The sequence below is a fragment of the Antedon mediterranea genome, chromosome 7 (assembly GCF_964355755.1).
Source record: "Antedon mediterranea chromosome 7, ecAntMedi1.1, whole genome shotgun sequence".
Classification (NCBI taxonomy): domain Eukaryota; kingdom Metazoa; phylum Echinodermata; class Crinoidea; order Comatulida; family Antedonidae; genus Antedon; species Antedon mediterranea.
In genome coordinates, this window is record NC_092676.1 from 21,896,496 (window position 1) to 21,914,238 (window position 17,743).

At 33.6% G+C, this 17,743-nt stretch overlaps 3 protein-coding genes across 5 annotated transcripts in view; 1 reads left to right on the plus strand and 2 right to left on the minus strand.

Annotated features, from left to right (window-relative positions):
• Positions 1 to 1,787: 1,787 nt before the first annotated feature.
• LOC140055276 (sulfotransferase 1C2-like) lies at positions 1,788 to 5,370 on the minus strand. Its single transcript, XM_072100575.1, has 6 exons — positions 5,098 to 5,370; positions 4,752 to 4,963; positions 4,416 to 4,542; positions 3,956 to 4,050; positions 3,217 to 3,403; positions 1,788 to 2,600 (listed from the first exon to the last, which is right to left on the minus strand). Exons 1-6 carry the CDS (start codon positions 5,276 to 5,278, stop codon positions 2,482 to 2,484), a joined length of 921 nt encoding a protein of 306 aa, XP_071956676.1. The 5' UTR covers positions 5,279 to 5,370; the 3' UTR covers positions 1,788 to 2,481.
• Positions 5,371 to 6,597: 1,227 nt separating this feature from the next.
• Positions 6,598 to 17,743, minus strand: part of LOC140054557 (amine sulfotransferase-like) — a 78,351-nt gene continuing 67,205 nt past the window's right edge. The window contains exons 1-7 of one of the 3 annotated variants that reach the window (XM_072099594.1): positions 11,111 to 11,223; positions 10,426 to 10,664; positions 9,823 to 10,034; positions 9,098 to 9,224; positions 8,725 to 8,819; positions 8,174 to 8,360; positions 6,598 to 7,591 (exon numbers count right to left, since the gene is read on the minus strand). In XM_072099594.1, the coding sequence (XP_071955695.1) occupies positions 7,473 to 7,591; positions 8,174 to 8,360; positions 8,725 to 8,819; positions 9,098 to 9,224; positions 9,823 to 10,034; positions 10,426 to 10,606 (921 nt within the window). In that variant the 5' untranslated portion in view covers positions 10,607 to 10,664; positions 11,111 to 11,223 and the 3' untranslated portion in view covers positions 6,598 to 7,472. Of the gene's footprint in view, positions 7,592 to 8,173; positions 8,361 to 8,724; positions 8,820 to 9,097; positions 9,225 to 9,822; positions 10,035 to 10,425; positions 10,665 to 11,110; positions 11,307 to 17,743 lie in introns of those variants that run through there. The other 2 variants (XM_072099596.1, XM_072099595.1) reach the window with 2 other exon arrangements.
• Positions 11,360 to 16,560, plus strand: LOC140055507 (short-chain collagen C4-like). The gene is made up of 5 exons (XM_072100849.1): positions 11,360 to 11,663; positions 13,402 to 13,482; positions 14,016 to 14,091; positions 14,576 to 14,701; positions 16,085 to 16,560. The coding sequence occupies exons 2-5, from the start codon at positions 13,426 to 13,428 to the stop codon at positions 16,558 to 16,560; spliced, it is 735 nt and encodes a 244-aa protein (XP_071956950.1). The 5' UTR covers positions 11,360 to 11,663; positions 13,402 to 13,425.

The following is a 17,743-nucleotide window of genomic DNA, read 5'->3' on the forward strand; positions in this document are numbered from 1 at the left end:
AAAATGGCCGCCATTTTTATTAAAATGTGGATAAAATCAGATCTAAATAAGGTAGATACACAATCTTGGTGTCTAAACACATGTACTTCAGACACGGAATCCATTAGGCCTTGTTGACACTTCAGTTTTTGCCTCGTATTTAAATGGCAGCCATTTTTCAAAATGGCCGCCATTTTTATATAAAATGTGGATAAAATCATATCTAAATAAGGTAGATACACAATCTTGGTGTCTAAACACATGTACTTCAGACACGAAATCCATTAGGCCTTGTTGACACTTCAGTTTTTGCCTCGTATTAAAATGGCAGCCATTTTAAAAAAATGGCCGCCATTTTTATATAAAATATGCATAAAATGAGATCTAAATAAGTTTTCTGGACAAGTAGTTCTCGAGAAAATGCAGTTTCAGTTTACTTTACTTTAAGACTGCTCGCCGGCTTTTGAAAATTCTCTCCTATCTTTTAACAATAGCAGGTCTGAAAATAATACTAAAAAGTGGTCCAAAATTGGGACCGTGGTCCGGATTGCCTCCAAAATGTAATGGAGTAGAACTTGACCACATATCTAGCTAACCCTAATTTTGGTAAAGATCTCGCAATAACTTTTTGAGTAATCCTGCTAACAAACAGACAAACAAATGAAAGCACTCAAAAGCTGCAGTGAAGTACTTGGCAAAATATATCCACTGATAGAGAGCATGTTGAATGATACATTTTTTTTTGCTTTAGATATTATTAGCTTGACATAGTTCAAATCCAGCTGGGGTTTATAATTTGGGTACGCGATAGACTACATATATCTCCTTAGCGGAGGTAAATAATATTAGTTTATGTAATAGGAGGGCCTACAGTCAAGATGAAACATCTGTGAAGTTACATGCAAATGAATTCAACAAAAGCTGAGGCTTTAAAATCCTAGTCATGGCTCTATACAAACTAAACCTTTACCAATTTGTAAAACAAATTCCAGATTTTCGATTTCATGAACAGATAAATTAGGTAACCATTTTGAAAAATGTTAGTTTAATTAATTAATTGTTTAAGTTAAATGCACATGTAGCTAACATTTTTCAAATTTATTTATTATAGATTTAATGGATTGCTTGCCTGAAAAAAAACATGTGTTTAGACACCAAGATCATGCATATACCTTATTTAGATCCGATTTTACGCTATTTCAATACGAGGCAAAATCTGAAGTGTCACCAAGACCTAATGGATTCCGTGAAGTACATGTGTTTAGACACCAAGATTGTGTATCTACCTTATTTAGATCTGATTTTATCCACATTTTATATAAAAATGGCTGCCATTTCAATACGAGGCAAAAACTGAAGTGTCAACAAGGCCTAATGGATTCCGTGTCTGAAGTACATGTGTTTAGACACCAAGATTGTGTATTTACCTTATTTAGATCTGATTTTATCCACATTTTATATAAAAATGGCGGCCATTTTGAAAAATGGCTGCCATTTCAATACGAGGCAAAAACTGTATTGTCAACAAGGCCTAATGGATTCCGTGTCTGAAGTACATGTGTTTAGACACCAAGATTGTGTATCTGCCTTACTTAGATCTGATTTTATCCACATTTTATACAAAAATGGCGGCCATTTTGAAAAATGGCCGCCATTTTAATACGAGGCAAAAACTGTAGTGTCAGAAGGGTTTAGTGATCAGAAGGGTTTAATTAGGATATCTTGCTATGTTGACAGCCTCTAACATTCCATTCCACACTTAATGTGCTCTCCACAGGTTGAATGGGTAGAGGAGTGGTTTGTGCAGACATGATTAGTTCAAAGATTGTTATGGATCCGTTTAAAATTGATCGGTTTGTTTTAAGCAGCCACATAGGCCTACTGTAAGGATCAACAAGCTGTTCTCAATCAAAAAAAAATTAAACATTTCAACATATTATACTAACCATAATTATACCGAAATTAACACAATGTAACATTTATTTGTAAAAAGTAAACCTATTTCAAATACAGTACTACCAAGAGTGTCACTCTTCCCTAGTAGGCCTACTTGTGTGAGGCTATGTAGTACACTCTCGACACACGCATAACGGTTCTATTCTAAATTGGACAAAGTTGCTCCACACCTACGGTCAAAGACCGATACATTATATCTACCTACCCCTACATGCGCATTTTCCACGGAAAATATTTATAATAGGCCTAAAGCATGTGTCAATATTCTGCATTTTAATGCATTACGTAATTTACCATCTACCTCTGGTAAACGTTGGAACTCGCGGAACGAACACGGTATGATTGAATTATTATACTGTAGTCTGTTCAGCTTCTTTCCTTCCTTTCGCTTATGCAAAAAATTCATCAAAATTATTACTAATTGTTTTGTTTTAGCGATGTTTTCCTTTCTAAGCTGTAATACTTTAAACTGAGTGATAAAAAAAATGCAACTCTTTGCTTATACCAATACAATTGTATCTCACTGAACGTCTGACCCATATATGTTTAAATTTGAAATTTGATGTGATCTTTCAAACTAGACCCTTTCATTTTCTCTTCGTATAATTGATCAAACGCTTCGTTTTCAGCGACAGTAAATTGGTTTTTCCAGTCTCCGACTTGACCTGTAAGTTAAAGTTAAAACATAGTAAAGACCCTCTATTACATTATGTATTAGGATGTATTAAAAGTACTGTTTAATAGATTCGTATCTAGATGACCGTTAACAGTAAGTCACACTCTACCTCATGACAGCTGCAGCAGTTGATTAAGTGTTCATGTATCGAATAGTATTATGTTATGAAATTATTCAATAGGGTAACTGCTCCAATAATGTTTTTGAAAGTAAGAGACGCTTGAAAAATAACGATCGTATTGACCCAATTAAATTGCGTTTTGCTATATGTATTGTAATTTTGATGGGTTCTCGTCATTTCTGGAGGTATTTAAAACAAATTGAATTTGAAAAGAATACAGATTCGAAGGTTGCTGGTGGCCTAGCAAGTAGTCAGTTCATTTCGTTGTTGGTCAACACATTTTTTTTCTTTTATTACTTAAAAGATATTCATTTATTAATATCCCTACGACATTTCTTTTTCCAATTGGTTTAGTAGTACATTTTAAGATCGTAATAGACTCATTAGATCTGGTTGAATTATTTCCGTCAAAGACCAACACAAAGAGTGTCATGGAAGGATTTAATTCATGCTCTTGTGAGAGAAAGATTTATAAGCAAATTACCTTTTCGTAATATATAGAATGGACTCGCTTCTCGTACTTTATCGGAAACCGAATTCTTTGGTAACTTTCCGTCAAACTTTTTTTTCATTGTTGAAAAATCAGCAATGTTTATGAGTTTTTCTAAAGTCTCTATGGAAGTTGGATGTCCTAAGAAAACAGCAAGTTCTTCAATAACAGATCGAATGTTCTTTAAAAAAGATACATAATTATAATTGTATGCTCGGAATATAGGCCTAAGTTTATTTATGTAATAATGTGTATTCTTATTGGTCAATAGTGAGCTTTCACATCGGTACTGTAAAAGAAATTATAAGTGCATGTTAAATGTCTTCCGAGACACATTTGACGATTGTTAACCTACTCCTAGACACGTTTTACTAACTTTTTATTTCAGCGCCTCTTAAGCTTTCTGAAATACTATACTTCGAAAAGAGGAAAAGGGAACTGAGATCGAGCAACCAAAATGCTTTTGCACATTCCAAGGTGAAAACATAGCTGGGGAGTTTGTAAATTTAGTAGGCCTAGGCCCTGGAACAATTTCTATTTACATATTAGAAACTCGTCACCTTTGGACTGTTTAAGTCACTTCTAAAAACTCACTTTTTCTGTTTTTATTTTTGACAGCGCTATGAACAAGGGTCGTTGGAATGGCGTTTTAAAAATAAAACGATTGATTGATTGATTGATTGACATATTTTATTCACAGCATGTACTTTTTTTTCTCATTGTTCACACTTACCAGTTTCATGTCCTCGTAAGTTGTAAGAAAGAAGTTGTTTTCATTTCTGTGTTTCCAGTAGTTTAAGTTGAAATTAAACCAAGAACGACCAGGCACTGTGAAAACACTTGTTAACATTTAAATTGTTCTTTACAATTGCAAAACTGTGTAGATTGATGAAAATCGTAATTATAGACATGGTATTTTAATTAACTTTCAATCAATAAAATAAAAGGAAAACATTTGCTGATTATTAATTAATTGCTATAAACTTATATTTAAAATGTTTAGGATCCAATTTAAAATTCTTATATAAAAAGTTTTGTTTACCAACATGTATATACAGCAAGTAATCAATTATCCTATAATTTGACATTAATCAATAAGTTATTAATTAGTACCTCTTGTATTACTCGATTACTTTAACAATTTAAAATAACATTTTAGAAGAATGATATAGATATTTTCTTTCTTTACTTACTATTTTCAGACGAAAAACATTGCAGAAACTTTTCCCATGTTTCAAATTCTTCGGAATGCCGGAAAGTTTTAGCAAAATGAAAATAAGAAACCACGGTATCTTTTGGGTTTCTAACAACAAAAACAATCTGAAAGGGAAAAATAATCAGGTTTAATGTTTCTTTAAGCTCGAGATCTAAACTCCCTCTATCGGTAGATCGCATTAACATGAGTCTATACAAACAGTGGCTCTGTTGTATGTCATCAATTTGAGTTTTCAGCCGGATAGGCCTACTAATTTCTACTTTAAAAAAAAATTAATTGTGTTAATTTTAACAAGGTTACTTAAAATGAGTACCTTTGCTTTTCCGTTAAATGCAGCTTTAGGCAAGAGCTCTTCGTGAATATGCGTCAGAATTACACGTTGCTTGTCGAATGGTTTCTTTTCAAGTTCAATCATTGCGTCAATATATTCCAATGGTGTTAGATGAATGCCAAACATCATTTCTGCTTTTTCATAATCGCCATTTGCTAAAATATTTTTTACAATCTCTGTCATCCAGTGAGTTCCTGTGGAAAAAGGTCATGGAAGAAAATGTCTTGTAATACATGGGCTTTATTTATTTTTTTTTGTTCGTGTTACACGTGGACCTCAACCATTGATCAAACTTTCCCCACCCCCTACCCCTACTTGATACACTTACCAGCCTTTGAATATGTTACAATAAACACATCATCGTCTCGCACAACAAACTTCCGTATTTGCTCATGCATATCAGCCCGCACTAGAGGTAAATATATATCACCCTCAATTTCTACAAACCCAGCGTACTCTCCTTCCTTGGGATTGGCATTTTCGCTCATCTTTGAGAATTGTGTAGCCATTCTGTGTAAATAGTCAATGTAGACGTTTCTCTAAACTCCAAGTGGCTTCCTTTCTTAGTAACTATGAAGAAATATTTATACATTATAATGATTTGTCAAGGCATTATTGGATATAAAGGTTATCAATATAATAGAAACTATTGTATTACGTCAACGTTCACCGCGTTTTACTGTAGGCAAAAATAGCAGTGCATTGATGCAGTGACCTAGCATAAATAATAGAAACTACTTAAAACGAATAAACTATTCTTTTCCTTTGTCACCACTGTTTTGTTGGCAATACTTATTTTTAAAATCTACAAAAACATATATTTTATAAGATATTTACAGTGGCCGATTTCAGCCAAATTAGGGCGTTATAACCCTGCATTAGGGCGTAATAACGCCGTATTAGGGCGTTATAACGATGTGTTAGGGCGTTATATTATAAAATAATGTTTTTCTTTGGCGGAAATTAGCCACCGTAGATATTTATATTCAATTTTTAAAAAGATACATTTTAATTAACCTAACTAAATTTAAAAAAACTAAATTTGTTAGCGCAGTGTTTGATACGGTTTCACGCTATCTAAATAGTTTATAGCCTAAATTCTCACAATAATTATGCTAGTTTTTTTAACTTTGATGTGTGGATGAGTGTTATGTCTGTTGGTGAAGATCTTTGTGAGAAAGATGTGTTACCAAATGTTGAGTTTCTAACCACAAATAACACCTAAAACTAGATTTTAATTCGTCATTTTGTATGAATTATAATGTGACCTTTGTGATTAAAAATAAAATCCAACATGTACTTAGGACTTTAAAATAAGAGCGCAAAATCCTGACGTATGCCATCTTATAACCTTACGGTTATGGTGTCATATGATATACAGTAGGACCTATGCTGTATATTACAGAACATACAGTCACAGGTGAAATTACGGGCCAACTTATATTCTAATTTTTGACATGATGATGTCAACAAAATGAAATTTAAAGGCCGGTTGAAAGCAACTGAACCGTATTGGTCGTTACATTTTGGTCCTATCGGAATAATAGGGACTTTACGAAACAGGACGGTTAAAGGAGGACGACGGATAGTCTACATTTTGGTCCTATCGGAATAATAGGGACTTTACGAAACAGGACGGTTAAAGGAGGACGACGGATAGTCTGTGTACTTGTTCGCTAGAGCGTAAAATCATATAGAGTTGGCATAGCCGTTGAGTACCGTCCTGTGGCTTCCCGTCATATTTCGTAAAGTCCCTAATGAATAATAATAGACGTCGATATTGATACTATATAACAAAATCAATAAACCAATATTTTTTAGCAGTGGTGATGATAGCGTTTTATTTCATACACTGTAATTTCTATACTAGTCTGCCCTAGTCTGCATGAATAGAAACGCTAGAATATCATTTTTGTCTGAAATTCGAATCTTTATTGGACTCCCAGTCCACTCAGCTGTAAAATGAGTACCTGGTTTAAAATACTAGGGAGAAAAAAGGCGGCGTGGAAAGGAACTGGCCACCCTACCACATAATGCCGAGGCTTAGTAAAATTAGCTCCTAACAGCTCATTCCCCTACGTTCAGAGAACACGGGACTCACCCCTTATTAAAGAAGCACAAAGCTGAACAAGAAAGACCTCCACGATAAGCTTTCTCAGCTTTTATTTTCTTTTTAATTGGCAAAAGACAAACAAAAGGTCATGCACACCGACTAGATATCATCCACGAAGGATGGTCAGCGTTTATCCAAAATACACAAATAGTCCCTGTATTTAATTTCTAGAATTATAACGGTCTTAATTGAAAAGCCAGTTGAATATAGTCAATGGCTTGACCTCGCTCGCTGTCATGTTATGGATAAAGCTTGATCAGCTTGCTTTCTGCCACACATTTAAGGATCCGTAAAATTGATCAGCTCGCTTACTGCCATATATTTAAGGATCCCTAAGTTTGAATAGCTCGCTTACTGCCATATATTTAAGAATCCGTAGTTTGATCAGCTCGATTACTGCCATATATTATTTAAGGATCCGTAAAATTGATCAGCTCGCTTACTGTCACACATTTAGAATTCGTAAGTTTGATCAGCTCGATTACTGCTATATATTATTTAAGGATCCGTAAAATGTATCAGCTCGTTTACTGTCACTCATGTAGAATTCGTAAGTTTGATCAGCTCCCGTTATGTAGAACACTAACATTTTAGATTTCAAATTTGATGCGATCTTTCAAACTAGACCCTTTCATTTTCTCTTCGTATAATTTATCAAAAGCTTCATTTTGAGCGACAGTAAATTGGTTTTTCCAGTCACCGACTTGACCTGTAAATTAAAGTTAAAATGTGTCGGTTTTATGTATGTTTTATATCGAATTGTCTAAAATTGTAAGAATTAAGTTTGATTCACACTGGTGACGTAGAGCAACGCATCGACTCAAAGTGTATTGCGTAATCACAAGTGGGAACCAACGACGCAAAAGTGATGCAAACAGTCGCTACGGGAAATCAATTTACGCGGCAACTAATGTGGATTTTACGCAGGCTGAGGCAAAAACATTGGAAAGTTATTTTTTCGTTGCTTGAGGCAGGATTGAATCCCGATTTGGAAAGCAAGCACGTTAACCACCAAGCTACACCTGCACTAAATCACTTATTAATTATTACTGGTGTAAATCTAACAAATTATGGGATGAGTAAACATATCACAAAGTAGCCTACATTGGCCTACTATCTTCAATTGTGTTAAAAGATATTTGCATACACGAACTTTCTTTCAATAAAATCCACACGAGAAAATAAAGATAACATAGAGTACACAATAAACATCTTTAGATATCAAATAAACTGCGTTTTAGCAATCTCTAGTAGAAAATAACAATGAATAAGAAAAAAAAGGTATATTTACCTTTTCGTAATATTTTGAATGGAATCGCTTCTCTTACTTTGTCTGGAACCGAATTCTTTGGTAACTTTCCGTCAAACTTCTTATTCATTCTTGAAAATGCAGCAATATTGACTAGTTTATCTAGTGTTTCCTTGGTTGTTGGTTTTCCTAAGAAAGCTGCAATTTCTTCAATAATGGATCGAATGTTCTTAAAAAAATATTATTTTGTATATGAATAATTTCTTTCAAGTAATGAAACTTCTGAAACATCATAAGTTTGATGTTATTATCTTTAAATCCTACGAATAAGATTACGCATTCGCACTCTCACGACAAGCTTTAATTTATTTGGTTTATAAACTTGATCGTACTTGAGCTACGATGTGGGAAATGATGGATGGATGGATTTATTTTCTATTGATCTGTTCACCATATCTAATGTTACGTCATATGAAGATTTACTCGACGAACAAAACCAATATGATCACGCATGCGCACATGATAAATGACGATATCAAAACGTTTCATAGTAAAATTCCTAACGAACGTATTGAGCGTATGCACTGTCTTACCAGTCTCATGTCCTCGTAAGTTGTAAGATAGAAGTTGTTTTTATTCCTGTGTTTCCAGTAGTTTGAGTTAAAATTAAACCAAGAACGACCAGGCACTGTGAAAATATTACATCTCAAATGTGAACGTTTAACATTTTGATTATTACTTCTATGATGTAGAATGACGTCTTAATCTATCCATCTCAGTGGCAATTATGGATTCCGTAGATGGCATAATTAAAATTTAAAATTTGTAGCATTCAAATTCTAAAATGTTTAACAATGATAATTATGTTGCTCTTGTATAATAAAAATATTATATTGTTAAGCAGCACTTTCTTATTCAATACAATATTCTTAAAAACATTGAAATATGATTACTTTGTTTACTTACTATTTTCAGACATGAAACATTGCAGGAAAGTTTCCCAAGTTTCAAATTCTTCGGAATACCGGAAAGGTTGTGCAAAATGAAAATACGAAACCACGGAATCTTTTGGGTTTCTAACAACATAAACAATCTGAAATAAAAAATGTATCATTTTAAAAATAGTGTTAAATAAAGTAACCCTCTATAGCGGTCTACACTATCAACTTGTTGTATGTGACAAAAAAAATGCGATGGGGCCATATATAGAAATGATGATGCCATATCACTGCCATATTTGGGCACATCACATTTTTTTGTCACATAAAGTATTATATAGTATAAATGTTTAATTGCCGACTGTATCATTATGATGAATGTTGCCTGTTGATCATTTGTTTGTAAAATGTTTCTCTAAAGCCCTGTCTAAACTATCTAACTTTATGTGTTAAAAAAATGTGATGTGCCCATATGGACATGATGATGTCATATTACTACCGTATTTAAGCATATCACTACCGTATTTGGGCATATAACTACCATATTTGATAACATCACACTTTTTTGTCAAAATTGTTTGATAGTGTAGACAGAGCTTAAAGCTTGATTCCCACTAGGACAAGTATGTTACCATGTATTATAATTATAAGTATTCCATCCTCATAATTTTCTTTATTGGCGAGTTTAATCTGAGAAAGTTATTGTGAAGCATGTGTTAATTTTAAAACGATTACTTAATAATAATTACTTACCTTTGCTTTTCCGTTAAATACAGCTTTTGGTAAGAGTTCTTCGTGAATATGCGTCACTATCAAGCGTTGCTGGTCACGTGGTATCTTTTCAAGTTCAATCATTGTGTCAAAATATTCCAACGGTTTCGGATGAATACCGAACATCTTTTCAGCTTTTTCATAATCACCATCTGCTAAAATGCTTTTGACAATCTCGGTCATCCAATGAGTTCCTGTATAAGATAAAGATTAATAATACATAAAAAGGTGATAGAAGAAAAACTCTACTGGAACGTACAAATATATTTCCTCCCTGAAGGAAATTGTGTTGAATAGGCCTAGGCCATCCCAGAATATTACATTTATTAAAATTGATTAAATATTGGATGGAAAAAAAACCCAAATTTTACCAGAAAAAAATCAACGGGCACCTCCTATCCAACTCACTACAGTGTCTCAAATTTTAATCTGCGCCGTTGATGCTGGCACCCAGCAGAAATGATCCACGCAACTCATCATCACTCACGTACAAACGAGAGGGTGACGCAGCATTGAGTAATTTGACTAAACACAACCCCTCATGCAAAGTTGAGTGGGTGAGGATTCGAACAAAAACCCACTTACCAGCCTTTGAATATGTTACAATATACACATCCTCGTCTCGTACGACGAACTGCCGAACTCGCTCATGCATATCAGCCCGCACTGACGGCACATATCGATCCCCCTCAATTTCAACAAGCCCAGCATACTGTCCTTTCTTAGGAATGGAATCTTCGCTAATCTTGGTGAATGTTTTGGCCATTCTACAAGATCTACGTTTTGATACCAACTGAAGCTTTAACCGCTGTACTATTGTAAGCCTATCGGAATTTGTATGTAAACGGTCAAAGATCAACTGATATGACGTAGCTAAAATTCATTTCCATTACAAAACAGTACAACTCTAAACACAACCTTAGAGATAATCTCAATTGTAAATAACAAATGTTAAGGCATACAAACTTATAGTGTGTTTTATGTAGAAAGAACTTACAGTAAATGGCGCATTTGATATCTATTTTTCACGTGTAAACTAGTTACTTAAACTAGTATAACTGCGTCTAATCATAATGTTAGATATAAATATAAATTTCGAGGACCTTTGTTACCTTAAGACCGAAATTAAATGTAGGAGTAGTTTCTTTAAACACTAACATACAGTAGGCCTACAATGGCTCTGATACATTATAAAGCTTGACCGCACTCTGTGTACCGTATCCATCCATGAAACAAATTCAAATGTAAAACATTTTGTTTATAACCTTACCCGCTTTTGGATATGTTACCACAACAACATCATCATCACGTACTTCAAAGTTCAGCATTAGCTCATGCATGTCTTTCCGCACCTGAGGTGGATATCTTTCACCATCAACCACAACTATCCCGGCGTACTCCCCTTTCTTCGGAATGCTTTTCTGGCTTACCTGGGAAAAAGCTGTAGCCATTGTGTTATGAGTAAAATAATAACAATGCTTAACCGTAGGATATTAATCAAGTAAATGAAATTTTCTATATATGTTTGTCTAATAAAAAATATGATGGTATGGTTGTTAACTATATGAAGACATGTATATTGTGAAGGCCGTATCATACATTTTATGTTTCCGGCAAGTCGTAATAAAAAAAGTGAATGTTTAATGCAAAATCCATTATTTGTTACCAGCATACATTTGTGTAAAGTGAATTTTACAGACAAAGGAAAGCCTAATACAATCTATCTTCATATTTGTTTGTAATGTACTGCATTAAACGAGCTTTGCTCTTGTGGTCATCTATACCAGCATTTGATATATTCTATCGTTCATGAATTCTAAATGGTAAATTGATATTTTTACTTTGTTTTCAATACCAGCAATTATTTTTATTATATAATAAAATGTCTGTTAGATGGATTTATATCCCAATTATATTGACGGGAAACGTGCGAGTTTTTTCAAAATTTAATATTTTTCTATACAATATGTATGCCGTAGGTATTATTGTAATATTCTGTATTTACTGATTGTTATATTTTTTCTATTTATTTATTTTTTTATAGTTGTTTCATTGCAGGACCATATTGAAAAACAGAAATTGTGTGATCTTTTCTTTTCTGAATTATGTTATCCTGCCTAAATAATAATTAATGAATTAGAATGGCAAAAATTTGAATAAGAATGAATGATAACACATACTGGTAGTAGTGATTTAGGTTATTAAGTTAAATCAACACTTTACGTTTAATTAGTTTCTCCAGTATATTAATAAGAACATTTGGTAATACAACAATAGATGTGCTTTATATGTATATCATAGTATCATATACCATAACCTAAACCTTAATCGTACATGATACAGGCACCACATGTGATACAAATGAGTATTACTGGTCGAATATTACAGATCTAAGAATCTCTTGTCAAATTCGCTTAAAAAACGTTTCTGTTTGGCGCCCTCTTTATCGACACACAGTATTGTTCTTGCCTACAAATAAATCATTCACGCTTATACTTTCTTTACTCTGTATCTCAATATTGTTTAGTTTTTATAGATTTATCGTGAGTTGTTTTTTTAATGAGATTAAACCTTCCATACACTTGGATAAGTTGCTGAATTTGTACAGTTTATCAGAAAATACCTTCATGGGAACTAGGCCTACCAAACCACGTAATAACAATTTAGCTAGTAGCTGCGCAACTCAAATCTGTCTTGCTAAACCGAAAGCCCATTCCCCCTGATCTATCTCCTGTGAATGTATTTTCATAAAACATCTGTTACAAATTGTAACAAATACAATTATATCAGTCAATGAGAGTTTTGACATTGTCAAAAACGTGAGTGAAATTGTTATAGGTCTAAACATTTGCGATATCACCGAAAAGAAAGTTGCGTGTCCGGTTACCAAGTGGTGGTGTTTAGGCTGGGGCGGTTCCGATGATTACGTCATCAGTTTAGCGGCAATTATTTCGTCTTGAGTCTACATCCGTGTGGGTGCCGCGCGTTGTAACGTTTGATGTAAGTAAGGTTCGTGAGCTATCCATGGAGCTATTATAGCTCCATGAGCTATCCATGTAATTTAACTCTTCCCTGATTTTATTAATATGTTACATTTGTTTGTATATTATCTGAAACGTAAATCATAATCAAACTGTTTGTAGTTTCTCAACTCCACTGCACAAAAGACTTTGTGTCCCGCGATCAAAAGTCACGTTTGGACTTTAGAAAGTTAATACAATTTTGATAAATGATCTAATGATAAAATATGTTCTATCCAATTAATTATCTATCCTCTCTCTATTTTTGAAACATATCACATGTCAGCACTTATTAAAACGTGGAAAGGTTTAAACTTTTGTCAAACATCGTACACAAATTAAACGTGTCAGTAATTACATAACATATCTTTTTGGTGTTTTAATGCAATGTATACACAAAACACCATTAGTTAAAAGCAACAAGGACCTAAAAAGCCTTTGTTCAAACATTCATCTGAGATACTATCAACAACAAAATCTGGCCCATAATGTATATAAACACGTGTGAAATGTTACAAATTCATATTAACTCTAACTCTAGCAAGGTGCATGAGTAAAAACAAACATGAAGACCGTCAAGTACGCCATTGTTTTCTGTCTGGTTTTCCTGAATCAAGTGAAGGTAAAACACAAATTGTGTTACATAAACTAGTTTTTCAGGGATGTACGTTGGTTTAAAGTCATATTGTCCACCTGAAAAAAACAAGTTTTTGTTGTTGTTGAATATGCCATTTGAATGCAACAAAAATGGATCGAAGAAAAAAGGTTTTGTAGAATATATCATTGCTTTATATTTGCTAAAGATGGCTACTACATTAGCTACACAGCTTATGATTTACTACATAATCAGTGGATTGTTCCACATTAACGGTTGTTACATTAGCTTGCGTTTTCTACATTGACGATTGTACAGTAAAATGCTGAAGTAAGTGCTTTCGCCTCTGTACACCCATATTTAAGGGGTTCAGATTTTCCTTCCACGACTCACCCGCCTAGCCCCAATTCAGTCATTTCTTCCTTAAGCAGTTACCAATAAGACATCTGTGAGACATTTTTGTACGGTGAAACATCACTTGGTTATCAAATTTTGTTTAGTAGTTTAGTTGTTAATTAATGTGTTTTTAATTTATCTTTTATTTTCCATTATTTTTTAAGGGTGATGATGACGATACTGAAGTTGCCGACAATGTTGAAAATTACATATGGAACATTTTCAACGGAGAAAATGGTGGTAAGATTATAAATTTATTCAATAAATATTGTACAATGCTCATGTAATGGATCTGTAAATTGTTCGTAGCAGAAATGTCATGACAATCTCTCTCAATGCCAAAGTATAAACGTTACATGGCGTATTATTAATCGCTCTGTTATTTAACTTACGGATGACAACATAAATTGATTTCAGTTCAGTTAATTTTTTTTCCTGTGAAATCTTAAGCTCCGGAAATAATTCTGTTTTACCTATGTGAGGAATGATGTTATAAATCCATATATCTAATCTATACCAGTGCGATTGAGACTTGATCAACACTATTTTTAATTTTGTTAAAGTCTGAATAATACGGACATGAAATTTGTTTTGTCTTTTTTGTTTGATTTGTCTGTAGGTCAGGTCAACTTTAGATATTACTAAAAATAATAAAATTACCTTTGTAGCTAAAAAGTAGCACAATTGCAAATTTCTGAAACGTACAACGTGACTTTGTTTACAGGGTACGAGCCACCCAATAACTGCAAAGGAGAGTTTATGACGTGTGAAACAAGAAATGCTAGCGTTGTGTATACACGCTGGGGTCGAAGTGACTGCACTCCAGACACGTCAGACCTCGTGTATTCTGGTAGGTAAACTTCTATATTACAAACCACTTTTGTACAATTCCCTTGCAATTCCATTGGTTGAATTCGTATCACATGGCCGCGGTAACTTTTTCCCATTTAAGAGTAAAGCATTCATTGCTACTCAGCATGTTTTAAAGTGTACGTGTCATGTGGTAGTTTAGGAAAATACGTGCGTTATAAAATGAATGTATCTTCTTTATTCTTTATTCTTTATTTCAAGCCAACAGTGTAAAATACCAATAGCAGGTTGAAAATAAAATAACTAAACTATAAAAAATAAGCCAATATAAATGTATACAAAAATCATAAATAAGATTATTTAAATAATTTCATTAATAATACATTTAAATTGAGAGAGATTACAGTTAAAGATATCTAAAGAATTATTTTTTAAAAGACAAGAATTGTACAAAGACGAGAGTCTACAGAAAATACCATTTTTACAAACATTGACACGAGAAAATGTTAACATGAAGAAAGGGTTTACTACGAAGATTACGAACAGGAACATTAAAATAAAACAACGAAACAAGATTACAATCAAACTTAGAAGTAAGACATTTATACAGGAATTGCAAATCCTGTCTTGCTCTCCTAGATGTCGGGGAAACAATAGGAGGCAGGTTGGCTGCTGGGCCGACAAAGCGCAAGAACTTGTTATGGGTCCGATCTATTCTGGAGGCGTGAAGAAATTCGATTCCTTGAACGTTTGGCTACTGTTCAACTAAAAATATTCTGCACATCCAATATTTTTGTATATGATTCTAATGTATAAAGGAATTCCTCATTTAAAAAACACGTGTTGAAAGTATTTTTAGAATGTAATTTCATTAAATGAAATGCAATATCTTTATTCATCATCATTATCATCAAAATACAAATAAAAAAAGATAAAAATTGATCAAATTGAACACATCTTAATGAGTATAAAAAAATATAGTAGAAGATTTTTTTAAATTGAAATATTGTATTTATACTGGGCGACCTGAGGGCCCAGTTATGATCAGTGCCTGTGATGTATTAATACTTTGGGGTAACCCCCTACTCGTCTCGAAAGGTGTACGTGTACTAGGTTCTTTTAAGTGCACATGAGCTAGATGTGTACAATGGACCTACGGTTTATAGTCCTTATCTTATGGCTACGTAATTATTTTTCCACTGTCTTAACCACTCACTCGCTATGAAATGAAAATAGGATAATAAGTTAACTAACATAATACGAAATATTTTAAATAATGTCCTAATTTTAAATTATGTAATTAATAATTTAGTTTAATCCATACTTTAGGTCATAGCAAAGTAGAATGATACAATATTTTAGCCTAGTAGTTACACAGTTACAAAAATTCATATATTTTGATATTGTTATTATTTATAATTAGGATATATTGGTGGTGGACATTATACACATGGTGGGGGTGGTACAAACGCACTGTGTTTACCAGAGACACCTGAATATGACAACGGATTGATAGCAAGTGGCTCTCTACGATCATTGATATACGGTGCTGAATTACAAACCAGTGACTACTCTCCATGGGCTGGTTTCCACGATAACGACCCAGTCTGCTCTGTGTGTCTTGCACAAGGCCGATCAACAAGTCTGATGATTCCAGCTAAACGTACGTGCCCACAAGGATGGACCAAAGAGTACGAAGGTTTACTGATGGGTAGTTATAGAACCCATGCAGGGCATGACTATCTTTGTGTCGATTTAAATCCAGAGGTTAGACCTGGTTCTTCGCCAAACCATGATGGCTTCCTGCTCTATCCCGCTGTAGGAGATTGTGGGTATTCGTTAGCATGTCCACCCTACGTAGATAATGCCGAGTTGTCATGTGTTGTATGCACATGGTAAGTACAGCACAGTACAGCCTACCACAACGACTGGCTACTTTAAACAAATGTAGAATCAATGATTATTTAACCTTTATTTGCTTAAACCTATTATTGTAATTTAGATTTCAACTTTAAACGTTCAATTTATTTGGACATGGTACTATCTTAAAAATACTGGAATCACATGTTTTTTTCTTCTGTTTAAATTAAAACTACACTATTGTATTGCATACCAAGTCTCTTAAATTTATTTAAACCTGTTTGATATACTAATTATAGTAATTATACAGTTTTCAAAAAGTGTGCTTTGAAACTATTTTAGTCCGATCAAACGCTGACTGCGGCAATTCACTTAATTTAATTGTCAAGCCGTTGATTATGGTTCACTGCGTGTAAACGTCGCTCCTGAGATACCGAGATGTTTAAATCCTGGTCATCGTTCTGCCCAGGATTTCATTGTGTATTTATACAGCCTTAGCCCAAATCGTAAGTCTAATTAGGGTCTTATAGATCTGGGAATGTTTCTGCAACATTCGGCAATTGCATTCATCTTCGTGACTGTCGATCGCAAATGTCAACAAGTTGTATAGTACTTCATAATTATCGCTTCCATTTTATTAATTGCGCCCTCTTTATCGTCACACGGTGATTGTTCCGTTCATAGATTTTGTGAGGGCGTTTAACTTAATATCGTACAAAACACGACCAATGCTATTAATTTTTACAATGATACACACGACAAGGTGAACGAAAAAACGATATCTTATTTTATTTTGCACATTGTACTTTACGCAACGGCAGCAGACACGTTCAACGTGATTTGAACGTCTGCACGCAATTTAAGTACTGTATTCAGTTAGTTAACGGCAATTCGGCATAATAAATTTGTTGCATATTTTGACAAAAAAATAAACACCTTATAATAACATATTCATGTACTATATTTTTAAGGGCGGGGGACGGATAGGAGTTACATAATGGGAAATGGTATAACGATTTTAAGCGCTATACGTTCTGATAGTTTGGAGTAATTGTTACAGCGATACCCCGTATTACTGTTACCTGATCGCTCATTCGATCGCGTACTATACAATAATTTTTTTTAACATAATATTATTTAATTACAGTGAATTCAAAAATTGTTTGTACAAAAAATATGGTTTTGTTTTTAAAATAATACATAAGTTAGTAACACAATGTAT

Excerpts from the sequence above, each read along its gene's own strand:
- LOC140055507 (XM_072100849.1), top strand. The coding sequence starts at position 13,426 with ATGAAGACCGTCAAGTACGCCATTGTTTTCTGTCTGGTTTTCCTGAAT. Across the intron at positions 14,092-14,575 it reads TTTCAACGGAGAAAATGGTG|GGTACGAGCCACCCAATAAC; the intron begins GTAAGATTATAA and ends CTTTGTTTACAG. Across the intron at positions 14,702-16,084 it reads GTCAGACCTCGTGTATTCTG|GATATATTGGTGGTGGACAT; the intron begins GTAGGTAAACTT and ends ATTTATAATTAG.
- LOC140055276 (XM_072100575.1), bottom strand. The coding sequence starts at position 5,278 with ATGGCTACACAATTCTCAAAGATGAGCGAAAATGCCAATCCCAAGGAA. Across the intron at positions 4,964-5,097 it reads TGTAACATATTCAAAGGCTG|GAACTCACTGGATGACAGAG; the intron begins GTAAGTGTATCA and ends CTTTTTCCACAG. Across the intron at positions 4,543-4,751 it reads CATTTAACGGAAAAGCAAAG|ATTGTTTTTGTTGTTAGAAA; the intron begins GTACTCATTTTA and ends TTTCCCTTTCAG.